The sequence below is a fragment of the Rhinoderma darwinii genome, chromosome 1, assembly GCF_050947455.1.
Source record: "Rhinoderma darwinii isolate aRhiDar2 chromosome 1, aRhiDar2.hap1, whole genome shotgun sequence".
In the NCBI taxonomy this organism is placed as follows: Eukaryota; Metazoa; Chordata; class Amphibia; order Anura; family Rhinodermatidae; genus Rhinoderma; species Rhinoderma darwinii.
The window spans coordinates 195,547,160-195,563,924 of record NC_134687.1 but is presented as its reverse complement, the minus strand read 5'-3'; the positions used below and the strand labels follow the sequence as shown (position 1 = coordinate 195,563,924).

At 42.8% G+C, this 16,765-nt stretch overlaps 1 protein-coding gene across 1 annotated transcript; it reads left to right on the top strand.

Moving 5' to 3' along the window:
* Positions 1–12,115: 12,115 nt before the first annotated feature.
* LOC142758301 (uncharacterized) lies at positions 12,116–15,801 on the top strand. The gene is made up of 3 exons (XM_075860688.1): positions 12,116–14,534; positions 14,857–15,020; positions 15,716–15,801. The coding sequence occupies exons 1-2, from the start codon at positions 13,454–13,456 to the stop codon at positions 14,889–14,891; spliced, it is 1,116 nt and encodes a 371-aa protein (XP_075716803.1). The 5' UTR covers positions 12,116–13,453; the 3' UTR covers positions 14,892–15,020; positions 15,716–15,801.
* Positions 15,802–16,765: the final 964 nt, after the last annotated feature.

Sequence of the window (16,765 nt, the reverse complement as noted above, 5' to 3'; positions counted from 1 at the left end):
ACATACATACATGCAAACATACATACATGCCAAAAAAATAAATAATACGTTCATACTTACTTTCCTCCTGTCCGGCCTCCAGCGATGACGTTTCATCCATGTCGCCGCTGCAGCCTGTGATTGGCTGCAGAGGCGGTCACGTGGGATGAAGCGTCATCCTGACGTGCGTGACCGCCACTACAGCCTGTGATTGGCTGCAGCGGCGAAAGGGATGAAACGTCATCGCTGGAGGCCGGACAGGAGGAAAGTAAGTACGAGACGTATAATTTTTATTTTTTTATTACATTTAAATTGTATTTTCTGCGCGCCGAGCATGTACTGTCAAGGTTGCTGAAAGAGTTAGTGCAGGCCATTAACTCTATCAGCACCCGAGACAGTAGCATGCTCGGCGCAGGTAAGTGACAGGTTCGGTCCGAAATAGTTCGGTCCGAATCAAACTTTTTTGTGAAATTCGGCGAACTAGCCGAACCAAACTTTTAAAAAGTTCGCTCATCTCTAGTTACCAGAAATAAAAAATTTAAAAAAAAAATTAAAAATACTTTGTAGAGAATCCTTTGCAGGCAATGACTGCCTGAAGTCTGGAACCCATGGATATCACCAAATGCTGGGTTTCCTCCTTTGTGATGCTTTGCCAGGCCTTTACTGCAGCTATCTTCAGTTGTTGCTTGTTTGTGGGTCTTTCTGCCTTAAGTTTTGTCTTAAGCAAGTGAAATGCATTCTCGATCGGGTTGAGATCTGGTGACCGACTTGTCCATTGCAGAATATTCCACTTCCACTTCTTTGCCTTAAAAAACTCCTGGGTTGCTTTCGCAGTATGTTTTAAGTCATTGTCCATCTGTACTGTGAAGCGACGTCCAATCAACCTTGCTGCATTTGGTTGAATCTGAGCAGAAAGTATATCCCTGAACACTTCATAATTCATCCAGCTGCTTCTGTCTTCAGTCACATCATCAATAAACACTAGTGACTCAGTGCCTTTGGCAGCCATGCATGCCCATGCCATTACACTGCCTCCACCATGTTTTACATAGGATATTGTAGGGAGAGACCCTGCATTTGCTGAGCCAGGGCCTCAAGGGGGTCCATAGAAGTGTGGGAACCAGGGTAGAAAAGGTATATGGGCCTGTGATTATGTAATGTCAGGATAGGGAGACAGACAGGTGAGCCCTAATCTACCCGCCACTCAGTCCCTGCCTACTTGCATAGCCCGTCCTAGGCGACGGCGTACAACTGGGCAACGGTCCCTATGCTCAATATGTGCACGACAGACAAACAAGACAAGGGTACACAAAAGCAAGGGAAGTGGGGCAGTTGCCCACGGCAACACCGTGAGCAACAGAGTAGTCGACGAGCCGAGTCAAACCAGGAGTGTACGTGGTAACAAATGCAGAGCAGGGGAATAGTCAGTCAAGCCAGGGTCAATATGAAGCAGAGGTCAATGGCAACAGCAGGAACAGCAGAGCCAGGAAACAAGAGAATCACAGGCAAAGGACAAGCAGCAAATGAAGGTATAAGTAGACCAAGGGCGGGAGCTAAAACCATCTGGCCAGGCTGCGATAGGCTCTCCCACTCCTCTGCCTACCAGCCTGAGTGGTAGCAGATCGAGTCACTCTAGCAGACCTAGGAACAGATGCAGACTGATTAACCACGGGCGTCGACACAGAAGCTGTGTCAGGCAAATCCTTTACAGATATGGTGTGCTTAGGATCATGAGCCGTTCCAAGCCTTCTTCATACTTTCTTCCTCCCATCATTCTGGTGGAGGTTAATCTTAGTTTCATCTGTCCAAAGAATGCTGTTCCAGAACTGGGCTGGCTTCTTATATGTTGTTTGGCAAAGTCTAATCTGGCCTTTCTATTTTTGAAGCTGGTTATTGGTTTGCACCTTATGGTGAACCCCCTGTATTTGCTCTCATGAAGTCTTCCATTTATGGTAGACTTAGATACGGATACACCTACTTCCAGGACAGTGTTCTTCACTTGGTTAGATGTTGTGAAGGGGTTTTTCTTCACCATGGAAAGGATTCTGCCATCATCCACCACTGTTGTATTCCTTGGACGTCCACGCCTTTTGGAGTTCACGAGATCACTAGTGCGCTCTTTTTTTTTCAAGAATGTACCAAACTGTTGATTTGGCCACTCCTAACATTTGTGCTCTCTCTCTAAAGGATTTCTTCATATTTTTTTTCAGCCTAACGATGGTCTGTTTCACTTGCATTGAGAGCTCCTTTGACCTCATGTTGTGGATTCACAGCAACAGCTTCCAAATGCAAATGCCACACCTGAATTCAACTCCAGACCTATTGCCTGCTTAATTGATGATGGATTAATGAGGGAATAGACCATGCAGACCATTAAATAGCTTTTGAGATATTTGTCCAATTACCTTTGGTCCCTTAAAAAAGCGGCAGCTACATTTTAAAGAGCTATAATTCCTAAACCCTTCTTCAAATTAGAATGTGAATATCCTCAAATTACCGTTGAGAGTCAGCATTTTGATACCATATTGATTATATAACTGTATATTCAATGTTTTGGTAAACAGCTAAAATGCCAAAACTTGTGTCAATGTCCAAATAATTCTGGACCTAACTGTGGATGCTCTGTATACAGAATACAAACCAGCTGAATCTGAAAAAGTAAAAGTAATTTTTAATAAAATGTAATTGCAAAGTTGCACCAATCACAATGATACACATTTTTATTAAATAAAGAAAAAATTGTTTTTAATGGTGTACATAGCCTTTAACCCCTTAACAACCGGTGTATAGACTTTCTATGTCGGGCGTTCGGGGTAGTTCTTCAGAAGTGCCGCCTTTTCACGTCGGCACTTCAGTAGTGATTTTGCACTCATCGTGCGCTCTGCCTCTGAAGCCAAAGCGGTTATCAGCCACCTTAGGCTTCAGGGCAATGATCGGAGACCAATAGCAGTTGTCTCTGATCATGTGATCACTGTGAGAACCATTCACAGTGATAACAAAAGTTAACAAAGTTGCGTCCCTCCCTGTCTTGCTGTCTGTCCTCACACTTACTTTGTATGAGAAGAGACAGAGAGAGAATTTTACTGTGAAAAACAGCCACTGATATAGATATATATATATATATATATATATATATATATATATATATATATATATATATATATATATATATATATATATATATATAAATATATATATATATATATACAGGGTGGGCCATTTATATGGATACACCTAAATAAAATGGAAATGGTTGGTGATATTAACTTCCTGTTTGTGGCATATGGGAGGGGGGAAACTTTTCAAGCTGGGTGTTGACCATGGCGGCCATTTTGAAGTCAGCCATTTTGTATCCAACTTTAGTTTTTTCAACGGGAAGAGGGTCATGTGACACATCAAACTTATCGAGAATTTCACAAGAAAAACAATGGTGTGCTTGGTTTTAACGTTACTTTATTCTTTCATGAGTTATTTACAAGTTTCTGACCACTTATAAAATGTGTTCAAAGTGCTGCCCATTGTGTTGGATTGTCAATGCAACCCTCTTCTCCCACTCTTCACACACTGATAGCAACACAGCAGTAGAAATGCCTCCCGATCTGACCCCCTTAGACTTTTATCTTTGGGGTCATCTGAAGGCAATTGTCTATGCTGTGAAGATACGAGATGTGCAGCAACTGAAACTACGGATACTGGAAGCCTGTGCTAGCATTTCTTCTGCGATGTTGCTATCAGTGTGTGAAGAGTGGGAGAAGAGGGTTGCATTGACAATCCAACACAATGGGCAGTTTCAGAAACTTGTAAATAACTAATGAAAGAAAAAAATAACGTTAAAACCAAGCACACCGTTGTTTTTCTTGTGAAATTCTCGATAAGTTTGATGTGTCACATGACCCTCTTCCCATTGAAAAAACTAAAGTTGGATACAAAATGACCGACTTCAAAATGGCCGCCATGGTCAACACCCAGCTTGAAAAGTTTCCCCCCTCCCATATACTAATGTGCCACAAACAGGAAGTTAATATCACCAACCATTCCCATTTTATTTAGGTGTATCCATATAAATGGCCCACCCAGTATATATACATACATATATATATATATATATATATATATATATATGTATATATATACATATATATTATAAGCTTTATATAAGTTGTACAGCTAGGCTAGGCAACGGTTATCCTCAGGGTTATTCTAGGGTTAGTCTATGGTTATTCTAGGGTTAGACTAGGGTTAGAAATTTTTTGGTTAAGCCTATTTATATTTTTGTGTAAGAAAGAAAAAAAACTGAAACAATTAAAAAAAGAATAATATAAAAAGTTTTATAGTTAGTCTTGTGTCTACATGTGTGTGTACGACATCCGTTTTTTGTAAAGTGTACTTGTGTGACGTCCGTGTATTTTTGTCTGTAAAAAATTAAAAAAAGTAAAAAAAATAAAATCTGTCATACATGCGTGTGTGTCTAGTTACAGTCTTTGTCGTACGTGTGTATTTGTAATTAGGATGGCCTATAGGAGGTTCACGGTGGATGAGGCATACGCCATGTTATGTTCTGACGGATGAAAGCGATACAGAAACAGCGTCCGAGGTAGAAATGTTATCTACCAGTGATAGCGACTATAGGGATATGCTTTCTGCAAATGCAAGTGTCACTGCAGAGTCCACAAGCACGGAGCATGTCGCTGAAGTACCACAAAACACGGCCGTCTCTATTGCCTCAGAATATATTGAGTGGTAACCTACAGAATCATTTTCCCCTAATATCCCAGAATTTATTGCCACAGGGACACAGTGTATGGCACTATTATATTTAGAGGTGCAGTGTGTGGCACTATTATATTCAGAGGTGCAGTGTATGGCGCTATTATATTTAGGGGCGTAGTGTGCGCCACCATGAAAATTTTATCTTCGTTTATAGGTGCAGAAATGTTTGAAAAGTGAGAAGCTGAAGACATCTAAGAGGCAGACTGCAGAAATGGGCTGTGGCCGGGAGAAGTCACCATAGAGGTCTGGACCGGATGGAGAAGAAAAGAGAAAAAAAAATATCTAGAATCTAAAAGTTACTGGTGAGTCACTTAATGTAAATGTTTATTCTGCCTCTAATCAGTACTGTAGTCACTGTATAACCTGCAGTGAGATGATGGGTGGTATGATTTTTTATTTGTGAAACAGCAACTCCCAGCATATCCATCCAGCAAATGCATGGAGCCAACAAGGAGTTCAAAAACAGGGGTATGCTGTGTAAAATAACCATTAGCAAGAGGAGTGGAGTCGATAACCACTACCGGGACAGGTTTAGGCAAATCAATCAAAGGCATAGCTAAAGACATAGCAAATTCCACAGACATGATATTAGCAGAAGACCCTGAATCCACGAAGGCACTGCCGGTAGCAGACCTACCACCAAAAGAGACCTGAAAGGGAAGCAAGATTATATTACATTTCATATTTACAGGAAATACCTGTGCGCCCAAGTGACCTCCCCGATGATCACTTAGGCGCGGAAGTTTTCCGGCTGCTTTTTCTTATGCCTAGGACAGGTGTTCACTTGATGCTTGTCATCCCCACAATAGAAGCAGAGACCATTCTTCCTGCGGAACTCTCTACATTGTAGGGGGGATACGGAGGCCCCGAGTTGCATAGGTACCTCCGAGTCTTCCGTGGAAGAGCGAAGCAACGGAACCTCGGGAGGCATCATGGGGGAGTCAGAGGGGAAAACACAAAAACGTTCAAGTTGTCGTTCCCTGTGACGTCGGTCAAGTCGTACCGCTAAAGCCATAACCTGGTCTAGGGAGTCAGAAGAGGGATAGCTAACTAGCAGATCTTTCAGGGCGTTCGACAGACCCAACCTAAACTGGCACCTTAAGGCAGGGTCATTCCACCGAGAAGCTACGCACCACTTCCTAAAGTCAGAACAATACTCCTCAACAGGTCTCTTACCCTGTCCTAAGGTCACCAGCTGACTCTCGGCAAAGGCAGTCCTGTCAGTCTCGTCATAAATGAGTCCGAGAGCAGAAAAGAAAAGATCAACGGAGGAAAGTTCAGGGGCGTCAGGAGCCAAGGAGAAGGCCCATTCTTGGGGCCCTTCCTGGAGCCGGGACATAATTATACCCACCCACTGGCTCTCAGAACCTGAGGAGTGGGGCTTTAAGCAAAAATAGAGCCTACAACTCTCCCGAAAGGAGAGAAAAGTCTTCCGGTCCACTGAGAACCGGTCAGGCAACTTGAGGTGGGGTTCAAGAGGTGAGGTGAGGGGCACTACCATGGTAGCATCAGGATGGTTGACCCTCTGAGCCAGGGCCTGGACCTGTAGGGAGAGATCCTGCATTTGCTGAGCCAGAGTCTCAAGGGGGTCCATAGTAGTGTGAGGGACCAGGGTAGACTAGGTATATGGGCTTGTGATTATGTAATGATGGGGGTAGGGAAACAGACAAGTGAGCCCTAATCTACCCGCCACTCAGTCCCTGCCTACTTGCAACGACCCGCCCTAGGCGACGGGGTACAACTGGGCGACGGTCCCTACGCTCAATAAGTGCACGACAGACAAACAGACAAGGGTACACAGAAGCTAAGGGAAATGGGGCAGTTGCCCACGGCAACACCGTGAGCAACAAGAGTGGTTAACGAGCCGAGTCAAACCAGGAGTGTACGAGGTACCAAACGCAGAGCAGGAGAGTAGTGAACAAGCCGAGTCAAACCAGAAGTGTACGAGGTACCAAACGCAGAGCAGGAGAGTAGTCAGTAAGCCAGGGTCAATATGAAGCAGGGTCAAATAGTTCAGAAGCTGCAGCAGGGCCAGGAAAGCAAACGAGAAGAATCACAAGCAAGGAGGAACAGGAAAGGCAGGTATAAATAGACCGAGGGCGGGAGCTAGCTCCGTCTGGCCAGGCTGTGATAGGCTCTCCCACTCCTAAGCCTGCCATCCTGAGTGGTGAAAGATGAAGTCAGTCTCACAGACATAGAAGCAGGTGCAGACTGATTACCTATGGGCGTTGACACAGAAGCTGTGCCTGTCAGATCCTTTACAGAAAAATTGCAAAAATGTGCATTTTTCTCAATTTAAATGTATTTGCGTGTAAGACAGTCACTTATACCACACAAAATTGTTGCTAATTAACATTCCCCATATGTCTACTTTAGATTGGCATCATTTTTCGAACATCCTTTTATTTTTCTAGGACGTTGCAAGGCTTAGAACTTTAGCAGCAATTTCTCACATTTTCAAGAAAATTTCAAAATACTATTTTTACAGGGGCCAGTTCTGTTGTGAAGTGGTTTTGAGGGGCCTACACAATACAAACCCCCACAAGTCACCCCATTTTAAAAACTGCACCCCTTAAAGTATTCAAAACAGCATTTAGAAAGTTTATCAACCCTTTAGACGTTTCACAGGAATTAAAGCAGTGTAGAGGTGAAATTTACAAATTTCATTTTATTTTGCAGAAATTCATTTTTAATCAATTTTTTTGTAACGCAGAAGGTTTTACCAGATAAATGCTACTCAATATTTATTGCCCAGATTCTGACGTTTTAGGAAATATCCCACATGTGACCCTAGCGTGCTTATGGACTGAAGCACAGGCCTCAGAAGCAAAGGAGCACCTAGTGGATTTTGGGGCCTCCTTTTTATTAGAATATATTTTAGGCACCATGTCAAGTTTGCAGGGCTCTTGCGGTGCCAAAACAGTGGAAATCCCCACAAGTGACCCCATTTTGGAAACTACACCCCTTGAGGAAATTATCTAGGGGTATAGTGAGCATTTTGACCCCACAGGTTATTTGCAGAAATTTTTGGAAGTAGGCCATGAAAATGAAAATCTATCATTTTTTCAAAGAAAATGTAGGTTTAGCTTATTTTTTCTCATTTCCACGATGACTAAAGGAGAAAAAGCACAACATTTATAAAGCAATTTCTCCCGAGTAAAACAATACCCCACGTGTGGTCATAAACGGCTGTTTGGACACATGGCAGGGCTCAGAAGGGAAAGAGTGCCATTTGGCTTTTGGAGCTCAAATTTAGCAGGAATAGTTTGCGGAGGCCTTGTCGCATTTGCAAAGCCACCGAGGGGCCAAAATAGAGCAAACCTTACAAAAGTGATCCCATTTTGGAAACTACACCCCTTGAGGAAATTATCTAGGAGTGTAGTGTGAATTTTGACCCGACAGGTTATTTGCAGAAATGTTTAGACACATGGCAGGACTCAGAAGCGCCATTTCACTTTTGGAACTAGGATTTAGCTTGATATGTGTGTGGATGTAATGTTGCTTTTGGTATAATAAAGGTGTTAATAAAGCATGAAATTACTAATTTATGGATATATGGTACTCTTTGAAGCAATCCTTGATACACAGGCCTGGTTTTTCGGGGCAGGTTTCACAGTGGTAAATAGTGTCTTTTCTTATTCCCCTTTTGGAACACACTCTGCACCTTTTTTTGTGTCCTTCCCTTCTTTGAAATTTGGGGCACTTCATTGGGGAAATGTTGCCCTGGTATAATAAGTGGACTATCGCTACCAGCAGATGTGCTTGTGCCCTCCCCTGCCTGGTTCCCAAATAGAAGCGCCTTGTTCACCACTTCCTGAAAGTTAAGGAATGTCCCTGTCCGGCTTGCACATCGAGATAGTACGTAAGCATTATACAATGCCATCTGTATAATGTGTACGGCCAGCTTTTTGTACCATGTCTTTGTTTTCCGTAGGGCACTTTAAAGGGAACCTGTCACCAGCATTTCACCTATTAAACCAGCAATACCTGGTGGTAGTGGGTGAAAAATCATTTCTATATAACCTATAATTATCTTCATAGTCAGCTCTGTAGCTTTAGTATTCAGGTTTTTAGTGTTCCCACACCGTATGCAAATGAGCATAAAAGAGTCAAATCTTCACTTGAAAAGAGTCAAATCTTAATTTGAAATTAGTCATAACTTCATTCCTCAAGTCTTTCCAAGTTAGCCCCGCCTCCTTACTTTTGATTGACAGCTCCTCGCCTTCCCCCAGCACACAAAATCCTGCGCTTGTGCATTGATGTCCTCTTCTGGTGTGTGCGCACAAAAGGATGCCGGATTATTACGATAAAAGGCGCAAAATGTTTGCAGACCGTTATTTACAGTCAGAGGAGGAGTTTAGGAGAGGGGATAACGGCAATGAACTTTTGAAAGCAGCGGCCAGTGAGGGATAAGTAAAGTTCAATAGGTGAAATGCTGGTGACGGGTTCCCTTTAAGGTTTCAGTACTTGATCAGAGAGATCAACCCCGCCCACTTACTTATTGTAGCCCAGTAATGCAATTTGGCTTCTGGGTCACTGTGGTGGTACCTTGTTCAGGGAAAGGGGTGCTGCCACTGCCATCTATTGTGGTCAATATAGGGACATCCCTCTTGTCCTTATATTTGACGAACAGCATGTACTCGCTGCATACAATGAAGGAAATAAGTATTTGATCCCTTGCTGATTTTGTAAGTTTGCCCACTGTCAAAGACATGAACAGTCTAGAATTTTTAGGCTAGGTTAATTTTACCAGTGAGAGATAGATTATATAAAAAAAAAAAAACAGAAAATCACATAGTCAAAATTATATATATTTATTTGCATTGTGCACAGAGAAATAAGTATTTGATCCCTTTGGCAAACAAGACTTAATACTTGGTGGCAAAACACTTGTTGGCAAGCACAGCAGTCAGACGTTTTTTGTAGTTGATGATGAGGTTTGCACTGAGGATCCTGTCAGATAGATGCGAGTCCCACCTCTGGAAACTGCACCTATCTCTAGTACCAGGCACGCTAAACCCTGTTCTACCTCTTTCTGTTATCGCTGCCTCTCAGCCACTTCCTGACCATGGACTTTCGGTAACTCTTATAGTAGTGAATGGCAGTTACGGAAGCAGTGTAGCATGCGTGCTACGCTGTTTCCGTAATTACCATTCAGTTCTATGGGTACTTATGGAAACAGTGTAGCTCAGCGTGCTACGCTGTTTTCGTAACTCCCGACCATTAAGTCAGAAAGTGTCCGGGAGGCGGCGAGAGCAAAAATAGGTAGAACTGGGTTTGGGGGCTCCGTTCTAGAGATAGGTGTGGGCCCCAGAGGTGGGACCCGCATCTATCTAACATTTTTGACATATCCTGAGGCTATGTCATAAATGTCCCTAATGGGAAAACCCCTTTAAGTAGTCAGACACCACTCCCCTTGTAGTAAAATAACTACTGAGGGCTGTATGGGTAGATTATATTGCAAGGGGAGGTCATATTGTCTGACTAACTGCTGAGGGCTCTATAGGGGGGTTTGAGTGTTCTGACTCTGACGTCTATGTGGGGGGGATATCCCTCCCATAGAGACCTCAGCAGTTAGTCACTCAGACCCCCCCCCCTATAGAGCGCCCAGCAGTCAGTCAGACAACCTCCCCTTGCAATATATTAGCGCCCCTGTATAACATATAGCACCCCCTATATATAGTGCCCTACATATAGTCCCCCTGTAGATTGTGTCCCACATAAAGCCTCCCCTGTAGATTTTGCCCCACATATAACCCCCTGTACATTGCGCTCTACATATAGCGCACCCTGTATATAGCGCCCTACATATAGTATCCCTGTAGATTGTGTCCCAAATAAAGCCTCCCCTGTAAATTGTGCCCCACATATAGCCCCCCACCTCCTGTAAATAATGCCGCCCACACTTTTTAGTTGAAAACAACAAACTTTAGATACTCACCGTGATCCCGTTCCCACGCCGTCCTGTGTCAATGCAGGCCTACTCTCTTCTCAGCAGGTTTGCTGGGGCTGAGTGACGCAACGGTGCGATGTCGCATTCGCGCCGCTTGCTTCGCTGAAAGGCGCTGATTGGCATGGCAGAGTGACATGCCCCGTCAATCAGCGCCCTTCAACAACGGAAGCGGTGCGATGACGTCATCGCGTTGCTACCATCCTTGATTGGCAGGGCAGAATGAATTCCCCCGCCAATCAGTGCCTTTCAACAAGTGTAAAGGCGCTGATCGGCGGGACAACTCATTCTGTCCTGCCAATCAGAGTCATTGTAAGGTGCTGAATGGTTGGGCACGGAACGTACCCGGCCATTCAGCGCTTATGCATGTAATTGTACAAATAGTGCAGGAGGGGGTGGCGGCGGCTGGTTTCAGTTGCGCTGCTGCCCCCTCAGAGAGGCAGCGGGGCGGACGGTGCGTCCCTGCCCTCCTCATTAGCAGCAGCCCTATTCCCTCCCCATTAGCGGCAATATGTGATTTTTTAAAATGATGTGCGGTTCGGGCGGCCATGGGCCCCCCTGGGAGCTGTGGGCCCTGGGCAGCCACTCGAACCACCCATATGATGATCCGCCACTGCCCATAGCCTACACCGCAAGTAATGAAAGTCGATGTGGTTGTATTGCAACCTGCAAGTAACTGCGACACTACAGTTTGGATTTCCTGCAACTGTCATGTTGTGGCAACTTGCGTGTTGCGACACAACCACATTGACTTTTCTTACATGCAAACTTGCACAATGCGAGACTCGCTGGATATGGACCCTTGGGACAATGTTTCCACATGGGCTAAATGAATCTCTGAGCTACGCTCCGTTTCTGTAACCATTGACTCCGCAGTGGGTCTTGGTTTTTTAATCTTTTCTATATTTGTGTTATTTTATAGTACTAACTACTCTCGTTTTGTCCATTCTTTTTTTCATATAACTAGAACTTCGCATCACCTATTGAGTCTATCTGAGGAGGTTACTAAGGGGATCATATCTAAGAGGACAAAGGAAGAATTCCTTAGTATCGTCCTGCATGCTATGTTTGTGTGTTCCGCTATTATGTAATTTTGCATTATTACAATAAATTCTACATATCCTCTATGTATGTATATTTTATATTACATTGAATTGTTCGTTGACACATTTATATTATACTCATTCATTGTGGTTATGTTTTTAATACATATGTCATATTACAACATATTGTTCCAGTATGTATCTTATAATGCACTTTCCCTGTATTTTTATACACCTATTGGTATTCACATTAAAAGTTTTTAACCAGTTTTTATAAAGCTTTTGATGATTGAATATAATATTCTGTCATGGTCTTATTTATTAATTGTCATATTATAACAACTTTGTGTCACTTATTCATTCTTATTCACTCACTTTATTTATTTCATTATCATGTTACATTCACATGATGTTTGAGGGTCTTTTTTTCCTTTTTTTCATTCACCACCATCGGTCCCATAATTAATATATTAGTTATTACTAATACTGGACCGTCATATATTCATTATATTCATTCATTCACACCTTTGTTCTTATGCATTCCCTCTTTATGTCACCACACACACATATCACCACATTTCTCCTACTATCACCCTTCTTATCCATCAGGGCATTTCCTCTCACTCCCTTGTCATCACAGTTTATTTACACTCACACGGCATACCATGACTGCCGTCCCCCTCCCTCCCCCTCCCTTCCTTTTCTCTCACTGCTCACACAACATTCCATTGTTCACGGTAATCAGTGCAGACATACTCTTATCCTATTATCCATTAACTACATTTCTCTTCATCTTATGGTGACGTAGCCACGATGAGAGGGTGCGCTGATGCAGTTTGAGAAAGCACAAAATACTAAACTCTCGGGGGGGGAGTGGTCCTGGCTCATTCCGTCTGCTGTCTCTAATTGGAGCAGGCTGTGGGGGGCGCGGTCAGTCCTCGCCGCCCCACATCCTCTCTGATGACGCAGTACAGGAAGTGGGGCAGCGCCATCTTTGTACCCCGCATCAGACGCCACCTATCCTCCATCCGGTCATATCACCTCCTCCTCTTGACTCATAACACCTGGGATGCGCAGTATATAAGAGTGGGCACGAGTAGCTTGACCCCAACCCCGGACGAAGGCAGGTGCCGAAACGCGCGTCGGGTGTAGACGTCCCATCTTTGCATCACAATGTCTACTGGTATGTTGAACAAATACTTGCCATCTTCAGCAGCTTGCACAAAACTTTGCCTATAACTCTTTGATTACACTTCAAAACCAGCTTTTGCACACCTAAACTGCTTTATACTATTGTATCCTGTTGGCGTTGTTTATACATTTTCTTTTTTACTTAAATCGCCACTACTGTACGAAATATATGCATATATGTGTTTTAGCCAGGTATGCTGCTATTTATTTATTCGCTGCCATAATACCCTATTGTTTCCAACATGTTGACCAAATTAGCACATCTGATTTATGATTGATGTGACGTCCTTTTTTATTGTGTGACTTATCCTTATTTCCATCTTTTTACTTGTCTCATGTCTCTATTCAATAAAGATTGTATATATATTTTTTGTACTTCACGTGCCTCAAGTCGATCATTTTTTCTTTGTCAGTTTCTCATGCTAAAACTTTTGATCGACGCACCAAGTGTATCTTGGTCAATACTTAGGATATGATAACGTGCCGCTCACATAACTAGCAACAGTGCTTTACAGTGTAAATGTTGATGCTTCGAGCACTATTATCATCATCATATTCTGTCTGTTGGTATTCTTTTGGTCTATATCTAATTCTTGTCTGTGTTCTCACAGAGTTCAATACCTCGGGTCCTATGGATTATAAAGCCAGGGAATGTGCCTGGCGGTCTCAGATGGAACAGGTCTTCAAGGATGAGTCCCCAATATTTGGTTTTAATGTTTGCAGAAACGTTAGCGAGCTCCAGAATAAATACACAAATTTGTTACATCGCCGTATGAAAGTGTGGTGGAACAAAACTTTTCTGGAAAATTATATCCAGAGAAACCTTGTCCCAAGGGGTCTGAGAATCCAGATTTTCCCATCTTTTCCTATCATTGAAGAGGATTTTATCTCCAAATGGGAAGAGGTCTGTAACCAGGGCTCCAAGAAATTTATGGAACTTCTGGTTGACCTCAATCAAAAAATGATATTGTCAATGGATGAAGAAATAGAAAGTGTCCAGGCCCAACTGTTCCCACTTATGTCCATGGATAACATGTCCAAATTTAAACATAATCTTGATGCACAATTTGCGGAGTGGGAAAAAGATATTCAGGAAGTTAAATCAAAAAAATTCTCTAGAGATATTGGGGATTTTCAAAACAACAAAGTATATAGGTGGAGAAGAAATCAGGCCCCAGGAGGCCGGAGTCGTACTCCTTCAATCTCCTCTGTGTCATCTCAGAGTGAAACTGACAACACGTCCTATAGATCAAATTTTAATATCCGACCCAAAAGAAAATTAGCACAAAGACAAGTGGCTAACAAAAAGCGACCTGATGTACGAGACCAAAGCAGCCGCCCTAAGGTAATTAATCTATCAACACATGTGTTTTCCAATATTGATTTAGAATTAATAGCTAAGGGTTTAACTTTTTCACCAAGCGCTAGCTTTGATATGTTTTCAGCAGTGAAAGACCTACATATCTTTGGTCGTTCGCTCATCTTCAAAAAATGGTTTGACAAACCAGTGGATAGTGAACATTTTCCAACGTTAGAAGAACAGCAGGCATTAAAAGCACTAGAGGATCTTTTGGATGAGCACAAGAACGATGAAGCTACAGGTAATGTTCCAGCATGCATTCGCATTAAATCTAAAAATTTCCCTGCTCTTAGCTTGTGCCCGGCGGTAGACCTGTTCATTAAGTCAGTGACCCAAGAATTTTGGAACATTCCAAGGAGTATCAAATATGATAATCTAACCCCTATGGAGAGAAAGAGTTTGAAACAATTACAGAAAATAAATGACGTGGTATTCAAGGCCGCAGATAAGGGGGGTAACGTGGTAGTCTGGCCCAGCAATATGTATGAGGCAGAGGCAAATAGACAGCTGCGGGATAAACACTGTTATAAGAAATTGACCTTTAACCCTCTGTCATCTTTCAGATCTGACTTACAGGCCAAACTCTCACAAGCAGTAGAAGAAAATATAATTTCAAAGGAACTATGCAAGGCACTTTCAATTGACGAACCTACCATACCAACCCTTTATTTACTACCCAAGATTCATAAAAATGAGAAAAGTCCACCAGGAAGGCCCATCATTTCAGGTAGGGGCAGTTTGACTGAGGGTATCTGCAAATTTATCGACTTCCATCTAAAAAACTTGGTCATTAATTTACCCTCATACATTCGTGACACTGCCGACTTGTTACAGAAAATCAGTGGCGTCAGTATTGACAGGGACATGCTCCTTGTCACTATTGACGTAGAATCTCTCTACACGAGCATCAAACATTCAGATGGGATTAGGGCGGTTGAATATTTTCTTTCAATGTCTGACTTGGAAAAACCACTCTGTTCTTTCATCATTCAGATGCTCGAGTATATTTTAACACATAATTTCTTTGTGTTTAATGGCAGTTTTCACTTACAGCTCCAAGGTACAGCCATGGGGGCAGCGTGCGCACCCTCGTACGCCAACCTCTTCCTTGGCCTCTGGGAAAGGGATCTCTTCTCGGATGACCGGGGTGACTCAATGGCACGGGTACTTTTATGGGCCCGTTACATTGATGACATTTTGGTCATCTGGAAGGGCACACAGGCTGACCTGGATTCCTTTATGACTGGGCTAAACACAAACGTTCTAAATCTGAAATTTACTTATAAAGCTCATCCCAGTCTCTTGGAGTTTTTGGATGTTCAAATTTTTACGGATGAAAATGGCTTTCTTCACAGCGATGTTTTCCGTAAGGAAACTTCCGTAAATGCATTATTACATTCTTCCTCTTCCCATCCTCCGCAGACTATTCAAGCAGTCCCTATTGGACAATTTCTGCGGATAAAGAGGATATGCTCGTCCGATTTACTGTTTGAAGAGCAGGCAGAGGATCTAAAAAATCGTTTTTTAGAACGGGGATACAGTATGAGATCTATCAAAAAAGCCTACCAAAGAGCTAAGCGTACCCCCAGAGACGACTTGCTTTTTCCCAAGAAAAGGACAGATAAACACAGTCAGGTAAGATACATTACTGGGTATCACTCCCGATGGCCACAAATGAAAGAAATTTTCAAACGCTATTGGCCGATATTACTCACAGATCCCACCTTGGATAGATTTATTACCAAATATCCAACTATTACTGCGAGACGGTCCAAGAATTTAAAGGACCATTTGGTGAAAAGTCATTATGACCCAATAAAAACTAAATACCCATTCGGGACCAAGGGTCCAAAGTGGGGTTGCAATCCCTGCGGACAATGCATCGCGTGCCCTAACATTGAAAAAGCCACTACATTTACTAATGCCTCTGGCACTAAGATTTTCAATATTACTCACCCTATAACATGTACCACCAAAGCTGTCGTATACTATGCAGTCTGCCCTTGCCCAAAAATTTATGTTGGTCTCACCTCCAGAGAGCTGAAGGTTCGAGTACGAGAGCATATGGCCGACATAAAGCGAGCATCAAGGTCAGAAAATCTGGAAAATCTAAAACCTGTAGCCCGACATTTCAAAACGCACCATTCCAGTGACCCGTCAAAATTGAAGGTGAGGGGAATCGACCATATTGCATGTGGTATGAGAGGAGGTGCTATTAAACAAAAACTTGCACAATGCGAGACTCGCTGGATATGGACCCTTGGGACAATGTTTCCACATGGGCTAAATGAATCTCTGAGCTACGCTCCGTTTCTGTAACCATTGACTCCGCAGTGGGTCTTGGTTTTTTAATCTTTTCTATATTTGTGTTATTTTATAGTACTAACTACTCTCGTTTTGTCCATTCTTTTTTTCATATAACTAGAACTTCGCATCACCTATTGAGTCTATCTGAGGAGGTTACTAAGGGGA

Excerpts from the sequence above, each read along its gene's own strand:
- LOC142758301 (XM_075860688.1), top strand. The coding sequence starts at position 13,454 with ATGTTGATGCTTCGAGCACTATTATCATCATCATATTCTGTCTGTTGG. Across the intron at positions 14,535-14,856 it reads CAAGAACGATGAAGCTACAG|ATCTGACTTACAGGCCAAAC; the intron begins GTAATGTTCCAG and ends GTCATCTTTCAG.